Genomic DNA, 9,056 nt, shown 5'->3' with positions numbered 1-9,056 from the left:
AAGCCAAGTGGAGAGCCAAGAAGACCTGATTACAATAAATGATTTCTAACTCCTTGGAATTCTGGGAGGAAAAGAATCAGAAACTGATGTGTTGTTTTCATGGCTTTTTAAATAGCTACTTGCATCTCTGTGGTTATATTCAGCCATTATAATGAGCCATTCTACATTATGTTAGAGAGGGCTATTGGATTGCCATAAGATGAACTCTGAAAAATGTCACATTATAGAAAGCAGTAACTGTAAAATGGGCTAATCTGGAGAATAAGGAGGGAATAATAGTAACAACTCAAGATCTCAAAGGCATTAAATCTCAAAGGCCATAAAAAAGTCACTTTTCCAGATGTTGACCCATGTAGGGAGGCAAAATGTAGCTCTGTTACCTATTAAGCATGCCTTCCAGAAGAAGAATTGTGACAGTTATTCAGCCAAAGTACAGATGAAATAGAAAGGAAAATTGTGCACAGGTTGGGATCCTTTTGCAGCAAAAAAATAATGGAAAATGCAGAAGGAACGTAGTGTATTCTACAACAGTGCCAAGGTGTACTCTAACCTTTAATCCACATGTTCATAAACCAAGCATGTATCTTATTTATAGATTATTTTCCTGTACATTCTGATAATCTCATTAATATTTCAGCAAGAGGTCTTAAACGCTGCTTTAACATAGTTTTCCCAAGTTAAAAATTTTGAAAAAAAATTAACGTGAAAAGTATTACTTTTAGTAGCTTTCTAAGCAAAAAATGAAAAACTCTTTTGAAAGCCATGAAATTAGCATCAATTTGGGAGATAAAGCACAACAAGAGGGAGTTTTTAGGAGTGCAAGAGTTACTAAAATAGTTCAATCTTTTTATGAATTTAAAGAGAGAAAAATATTTTATTTCTGAGACATTAGTTCATAAGTCTACATCAAAGCATCTGTTACAATGTACAGATACACCATATGTTTATTACTTGGCAGTCTAATGTATTCATATTTGCTCTAATTTTTACTGTTAGAAATGTATATTAAAGAAACATAAATATGTTAAAATATTGTTTTTCACAAATGCTACTCTTGACTTTCAAGTATTATGTTAATATATCATAGTCCTAAAATTAAAATGTATTAATTTGAATGGGTTCTAGTCTTCCAGAATACACAGACACTTAATTGTCAGTACCACTACCACTTACCTGTCTTAAAGTTCTTTCATAGCAATGCTTGTGTACTGCACAACATATCAAAATATTTAGGAATTGTTTATCTGTTAATTAAATTTTTAAATTCAAGGCATACTGCCAAGAACACGAAAACAAAAGCAAAACCCTAGCAATGACACAGAAGTGAAGAAATGACAAAGATGTATGTGAAAAAAAAAAGAATTATAAACAGAAATTTGTCCTGTCTTACCACTTTCCATTTTGTCCTCTGCAGAGTTCCTAGCTAAACTTCTTTCTGGAGTTTCTGACTAATTAGCTCCACAGGAAAGTGTCACAGTCTACGTGTGCACCTGTATTAGGGTGCAGTAAACTAATAACTCCATTGTAGGATAGTACTATCCAGGACAAGTACTATCCTACAGCGGAATAATTACATGGACTTAAACACACGTGTAGACTGTGACTGAAGCTGGCTAGGGCATGAGGGTGCTACAGTGCAGGGTTTGCCTGCCACCTAGCCCCACACTGTAGTACCTTTGCACTCCAGCCAGCACCACCACCACCTGAAGCCTGGGGCTCACTGTACCATGCCCCATCAGCTCAGGGCTGCTCCATCCTGGCTCAGATTGCTGCGGTCCCAGGCACCTGTGAAGGTGCTGTGCCCAGGAAGCAGCTGATTCTAGCATGAACTGCACCAGAGTGTATTCAGGTGTATTAATAGCACATATAGATGCACCCATTCTGTAGGGCCTTGATTCTGATATACAGGAAGGCTACTCTACATTATTTTAGTAGATACCAGCAATCTGGTAAATGACATTTACCCACTTTGAGGTTCATGTACACAGTCAGACAGCTGTAATGTGACCATTTTTAGAACAGAGAGAGAAAAAGATGACATAATAGCTGTAAAATTTAAACAGCATAAACTGATATACAAAACAGACATCTCTACTAAGGAGAATTAATTTTTCTGGGTTTTTTTAATTCAAAGTAAAAAACATATGGATACCCCCACAAACTCAGAATGAGGAATGACTAAAGAAAGCTGGATAATTAGAAGATGGCCATAAATTAACTGAAGATGAGTGAGGCAGAAGCATTGTATGAAACACCTTTTCTATTTTTATTCTTCCCACATTTCCAAAAACACAGGAGGAAAAGGGAAGGAGGAGGGGTAATGATGAATATGAAAATAATACCTATAATGCTGGTACAGCTCTTAAGCATTTCATGGAGGAGGACATTCCTTTAAAAGGAGTTCATTGAATCATTTAAAAGGAAATAAGGGAAAGGAAAATTGCTTCTATGTAACAAAATGAGAATTAATGAAGTATATCTGAAAAGAAAGTAAGCCTGGAAGAACAGCTAATGATGCTTTTCCAAAATGTGCTGATAAAATATCAATACTTTCATTACAGAAGGTGAGAGCAGAGCAGGGGCGGGCAGTTATTTCAGGCAGAGGGCCACTTACCCAGTTTTGGCAGGCTGTCAAGGGCCACATGGGTAGCCCCACCCCTTGACAGGTACCCTGCCCTTTGACAGGTGCCCCGCCCCCTGGACACCATCTTGGGACCAATGTCCCAGGGCCAGCACCGGTGGGGCCCAAAGCAAGGCACAGGCTGGCAGGGGTCTGCAGAGAAGGCTGTACCAGCTGTACAGCAGGGCTGTACCAGCAGGGAGAGGGGGAGCTGGCATGGCTCTATAGAGCCCCTGCCGGCTGGGACCCCATGCTCCTGCCACCCTGCTCTGGGCCCCGCCGGCCCTGGGATACTGGTGTGGGCCCCATGCCCTTGCTGGTTCCTGCACCCGCTCACACGCAGTGCCCCCCAACCCTGCAATACAGGCGGGGGGCAGCACACAGCCCTGACCCACTGCTTGCCGGCAGGGAAGAAATTGGTGCTGAGCGCGGGGAAAAGCAGCCCCTTGCCCACCCCATGGCTGGCACTCCCTGCTGCAGGTTCTTGCAGCCCATGCGGGGCTGTCTGGAGCAGGCACAGGCAGCCTCATGTGGGCTGCAAGCAGCTACAGCACAGGGCACTGGCCATGGGGTGAGCAAGGGGCCGCTTTTCCCTGCACTCAGCACCAGCTTGTAACCCAGCCCTGCTGCCAGCCTGGGCTCCACGCTGGCTCCAGGCTTGCCCATCAGAGCTCACGTGCTGGGCAGCCCACAGGCAGCGGCGGCAAACACTGTCTGGCATGGCAAGCCGGGGGGCGGGGGGCCGCAGCTGCTGTCACTACATGCAGCCCCGACGGGTGAGCCAGGAGCTGGCGCAGGGCCCAGGCTGGCAGCGGGGGCAGGTTACAAGGTGGTACTGAGCACGGTGGGAAAAAAGTGGCCCCTCACCCATCCTGTGGCCAACGCCCTGTGCTGCAGCTGCTCGCAGCCTGTGTGGGGCTGCCTGTGCCTGCTCTGGACAGCCCCATATGAGCTGCGAGCAGCTGCATCAGGGAGAACCGGCCATGTGGTGGGGGAGGGTCCACTTTCCTCTGCACTGGGAAGGAGCCCGGGGAAAAGCTAAGCATGGCTGCAAGCAGCTGCAGCATGGGGTGCTGGCCATGGGGCGGGCAAGGGGCTGCTTCCCCCCCCCGCACTCAGGTTTTCCCTGGGCCACTTTCTCCTGGGGTCCTCCCCTGCCCTCCCCCCTCCTTACCTGAAGTTCTGGCACCACTGGGGCAGCCATGTGGTCCCAGGCCAGAGGGCCCTGCTGGGGCTTCCAGCTGGGGGGGTGGGGCCAGGCAGGTCCTGCTGTTGTGGGAGCCCTCCAGGCTTCCCCTGGGTCCTACTGCCCTTGGTTCCTGTCATTTTTTATATTAATTTTCTAAATTTTAAGGGGACCCACAGCCCGGAAAGAATGGTCTTGAGTGTTGGATCCAGCCCACAGGCCTTATTTTGCCCATCTCTGGAGCAGAGCTTGACAGGCAGCCAGATTCCTGCACCTGTTTCACACCATGTCACATCTAAATGACACACCAGGCCTTGGCTGAGAACAAATGTGACATTTAGATATTGTAGTATTGTGCAGCCAATGCTGATCCACATGATTGTGGTCCAATAATAATTTGACAGCATATGATGTAAAGGTAGGCCTATCTTACATTTCAGTGGGTGCATCTACATGAGACATTTACTGCAGAATAGACTAAACTAATTAGCTCTGCAATAAACATCTTGCATCTTCCTGTGCAGGGCTGTTATGCTAGAGTAAACTAATAAACTCTGCAGCAGGGTAGTACTTGTATTTTACTGTGCAGCACCGCACACATGGGTGTTCATGGGTGGGGGCTGCCTCTGGATAGCCCCATGCTGAAGTACCTTCATGCCCCGGCCAGCCCCTCCACAGCAGGTTAAGGACAGCAGGAGCAGCTCTGGGTTGGCAGGCTGACCCTCAGGATCCCCTGGCAGCCAGGGCTGCTTCAACACAGCTCAGCATACTGCAGTCCTGGGCACATGTGTAAATGCAGCACTGGGAAGCAATAAACTCCAGAGCAATAAGCTCCAGAGTTTATTACTTTGCATTATTTGAGCATGTAGACACACCCAGAATAGGGGACTGATTCTTATGTCATTAACAATGACTTTACATCACTGTTACTTTAGAAGGTTAGTTTAGATTCATACCAGTCTGAATCAGTCCTATGAACTTCAGTGAAATTCTCTTTATTTAAACTGGTATAGGTATACACATAGGTTTGGACCTAATCTATTTCTCTTAAAGTCAACAGGAATTTTGCCTTTGGCTTTTATGGAGCAGGGACAGAGCTGCACATGCAAAAACCACTTAATCTCATCTCTTTACCTTCTCAGCCATGCCTTTTAATTTATTGGGAATATTTCAGGCATATCTTAGCAGTACATCTGAATAAAAAGAAATCAAAATTCCGTGTTTGCTTCCACAAATTGTTGCTCATAACAATAAATAAATTACTTCTCACCAGTTTTTCATACCTATCTTTTTATTTTAATTCCAGATGGCATTCATACTTTATTATATGGCTATAGTAGGCCATGCTTTGTCAATAACATCGCTCTTGATTTCCTTGGGGATTTTCTTCTATTTCAAGTAAGTGTTTTTTATAGTTTATATTTTCTTCTCCTCTCTCAGATGCTGCCAAATGCCAGAGGTATTTAACCAGGAAAAAAGTTAGAAGGTGGCTTGAAAGTTATACTCAGTTCTCTTTAGTATTTTTTCTGATAATGCTAGAAGAAAAGAACTGAAGCAAAAGCTGTGCAGAATGACATTAAATACCTGACCATAGAAAGATTTTTCCAGTATAAGGCAGCTCTCTCACTGTTTTATCTATTATCTATATTCTATGCTATTACCTTTTCTATGGCTGGCATACAAGCTAGGACCAGTAGAAAGAGGGAGCATAGAGGGCCTTACTGAGGGTATTATGCTTCACTAATTCACTGGTTACCTTTTGACTCTTTAAGTATGCTGGCAGGTATTGTCATACCAGAGGCTGAACTCTGACTATAATTTGGAGCCAACTCCTCCCTAACCCCCCAAATGTAACTGACACTTCTGATATGTTGTGACAGATCTGAGCCACAAACTTTAGAGAAACAGACATATACACGAGATGCTTTACTGCGTAGCAGACTAATTTGCAGTGTAGTAAAGCATCGCCATGTACACATGTGCAACAATTAGGGTGCAGTAGACTAATTTACAGTGCTCTGCTGGATAATCCTATCAGATACAAGTGGTATCCAGCAGCACAATAAATTACTGTGCTTAAACACATATGTAGACAGAGACATTGGGATTAGTATACTCCATCTCAGACTTAGCCAGAGTATATTCAGTCACATGAATTGCATGAGTAGATGCACCCATTTACTAGTAATGAGTGCATTGAAAATAAATTTTGTAGGGTGTACCCATCCTCTCAGTTTTACTGAATATCATAAAGTAAGGTCCTGCAGTATAATTTTTGAAGATCACATTCTGATTGTTATACATATTTGCAGCTGCTATATGCAAACAAACAGGGAAATTGAATCTTATTCTTCTGAGTGTAAGTCTGTCATATAGCGTATAATAAAGCATCTCTGTTGAAATAGCAGAGGGATTTCCTTGGTTCAGTTTGCCCTCAGACATATATTCACAACATCCATCAAATTCAGTAGGACTAGAACAAGACTGAGAACAGAATAAAGCTTTCTTTTTCTATAAAGAGAAACTATAAAAATCCAGCTACTGCATGTCTAACACAGTAAGTCCTGCAGTCATTTCTTATTTTAAATAAAATGACAACTGAGTACACTGTGAAGAAAATGTTCAAACATAAACAGAACGATTGGGAAGGATCTCAACTGTTGTAAATCAGCATCAACTTCAATGGAGCTATGCTGATTTCCACAAGATATGTCCTTCAAACTCTTAGGCACCAGAATTATGGCATTTAGCTCTCATGGTACTACTATAAACAGTAACATTTCAGTATAGATAGCATCTCTCTAAGGGTAGTTCTAGCTGCATATAGTCCCAAGTATTTTGGTGAAACAAAAGGAACAACAGAAGAGCTTTATAAACACTGCATTTTCAGTGGAATTGTATGAGTTACCACCACCACCATGTTCTAGCCCCTCAGCTTTCTAAGCTATGAATGCACTGTCATCTGCAATGTCAGCACAGCACATCCAGAATGAGGCACAAGAAAAATGGACGTCTGAAAGGCCAGTGAAAGACTTCTAAAATTAAATTACAGGAAACTGACTCAACAACCTTCTCCACACTGGGCACATCAACATGAGATGCCAACTGTGCAGTAGCTGAATAATACTGCACAGTAGCATATCACAGCACCAACAGTGTTAATACATTACCATGCAATATTATTAGCTACTGCCCTGTAGTGTCACTAAAAAGGCATTCACTAATGCTACTGTACAGCAACTCCAGTTACTGCACATTTATTTAGTACTTAGTTATGCAAGTACTAAATAAATGTGCAGTAAACACTGCATAGTAGTATCTTGTGTAGATGCACCCACTGTGACCCTAGACAGTTGTAAGAATTAAAAGAGGATGTCTGCCTCAGAGACAATGACAAACAGAATAACATCCAACTGGTTTTTCAGGGCCAGAATGAATTTTACATCTTGCAGAAATAGAACAAGAAAAATCTCAACATCAAACCTAAGGAAATGAATTAACCATTTGTTGGGAGGTAAAGACCTTAAAGCTAGGGACAGACATTACACATAAACCAGTTTCAGTGATTGGATGGTTTAAACCTGTAACAGAACATAAGTTCAATGTACATAAACCAGTTTCAAAATAGCTGAAACTGGTTTAAGATAAACCTGAATTTAGTATCAGATTTAACTGATTTGGGTCAAACTGGTTTATGCACTGTCTGTCTCAGACCCCTTCCTGGTTGAAGTTAAACCAGAGTCCCCCAGCATCCCAGATGCTTTGCAGCCCTGGGATGGGATGGACTGGGCTAAACTGTGCTCTCTGCTTCAAAGAAGAGGCTGGCCCTGCCCCTCTCGTTCCTAGCCAGAACTCCACAGAAGACTGCAGGCACAGCAGGGTCTGCCTGACTTCCCCCTGCTCCACTTCTCCTTCCCCTCACTGCTTAAGCAGGGATTCCGCCCTTCTTCCCTCCCATCTCCCACAGCATGGACCCTTGCCCCACAGGCCCTAGACATGTGGTATGCTAGCTAATGCTAAGAGGCAGGGGGTGTGTGTGTGTGTGTGTGTGTGTGTGTGTGTGTGTGTGTGTGTGTGTGTGTGTGTGTGTGTGTGTGTGTGTGTGTGTGTGTGTGTCCAATTTCACTGGGACAGGACACAGGCAGACAGAAGAGTGTCCACTTAGGGCTTTTTGGAGCTAATCAACAGATTAGCTGGTAATGTCCCTCCTTGGAAAAAGCTGTTTAAGAAGAGTTTAAACTAATGCGATAGGCTTTGTTTTGCTGTGAAAAACACTACGGTTTTATCAGCCCCCCCGCTGGTTTGCAGCCCTGTTAAGTTTGCAGACAGGGAGAGGGATATTAAAAAGCTCAGTATCATCAAAAGATGCATGCACTGCACATTAGGGCTGTGTGAAGCTTTGGTTGCTGATGCGATTCAGCAGAGATTTGGCCCAATTTGGTGGCCAAATCTACAAATCCAAATCAAATCAGGAGACCCTCTAATCTCTCCAAATTGAATTGGAACCCTCCAAATCAATTCGGAGAGATTCAGACAGACACAGCTTTAACTATTTTTTCTAGTTAAGGTACCAGGTGGCTTATCAAAGCTGAGATGGTGGGGTGCATGGAGTGTCCCACAGGAGCGTGGGGGGAGCTCCCCAGCGCACTCAGTGGCGGACCCGGAAGTGGACCAGAAGCAGTTCAGGTCCACTTCCAGGTCCACTGCAGAGCATGTGAGGGACCCTTCCTTCTCCCCACCAGTTCGGTGACTGGTGCCTCCTGGGTCTGGGGGGGCACCCAAGGTCCCCCTATGGCCAATCACTGAGCCGGGAGGCTCGAGGTGGGGGTTCCCCCACATGCTCAACAGTGGACCAGAAGTACTTCCGGTCCACTTCAGGGTCCATTGCCAAGTACATGGGGGGCCCTCCCGCACTCCTGTGTGACACTCTATCCACCCCACCATCGTAGGGTTCACAAGCCATGCCTGGTACCTTGAGATATGTAGAAAACACATTTAAAGCTGTGTCTATGGCTGAATCACTAATTCTCCGAATCAGCATTGAATCTTCAGATTCAGACAAATCAAATCAGGACAATGATCCGAATCAGTGAATTGAACCGCTGTCCCCAATTTGGGCCGAATCCAGCTCATTTCACACACCCCACTGCACACACACCCTTTACTGCAAACTGCTAGCCCGGGGTTGGAGTCTGGCAACGCTTCTGCCCCTTGGGCAGTGAAGCTGTGCAGGCCACTCCCCCCCCCCCC

The 9,056-nt window shown here is 44.5% G+C and overlaps 1 protein-coding gene across 1 annotated transcript in view; it reads left to right on the top strand.

The window, feature by feature from the left end:
• CALCR (calcitonin receptor) overlaps positions 1–9,056 on the top strand; it is a 189,367-nt gene that overhangs the window by 56,948 nt on the left and 123,363 nt on the right. Inside the window, exon 5 of the mRNA XM_019508430.1 lies at positions 5,113–5,204. Within this exon, the coding sequence (XP_019363975.1) occupies positions 5,113–5,204 (92 nt within the window). The remainder of the gene's footprint in view (positions 1–5,112; positions 5,205–9,056) is intronic.

The sequence above is a fragment of the Gavialis gangeticus genome, unplaced genomic scaffold, assembly GCF_001723915.1.
Source record: "Gavialis gangeticus isolate Ggan-Ray unplaced genomic scaffold, GavGan_comp1, whole genome shotgun sequence".
In the NCBI taxonomy this organism is placed as follows: domain Eukaryota; kingdom Metazoa; phylum Chordata; order Crocodylia; family Gavialidae; genus Gavialis; species Gavialis gangeticus.
Note: the sequence above shows the minus strand (reverse complement) of the source record. Positions and strands in the feature narration are given on the sequence as shown.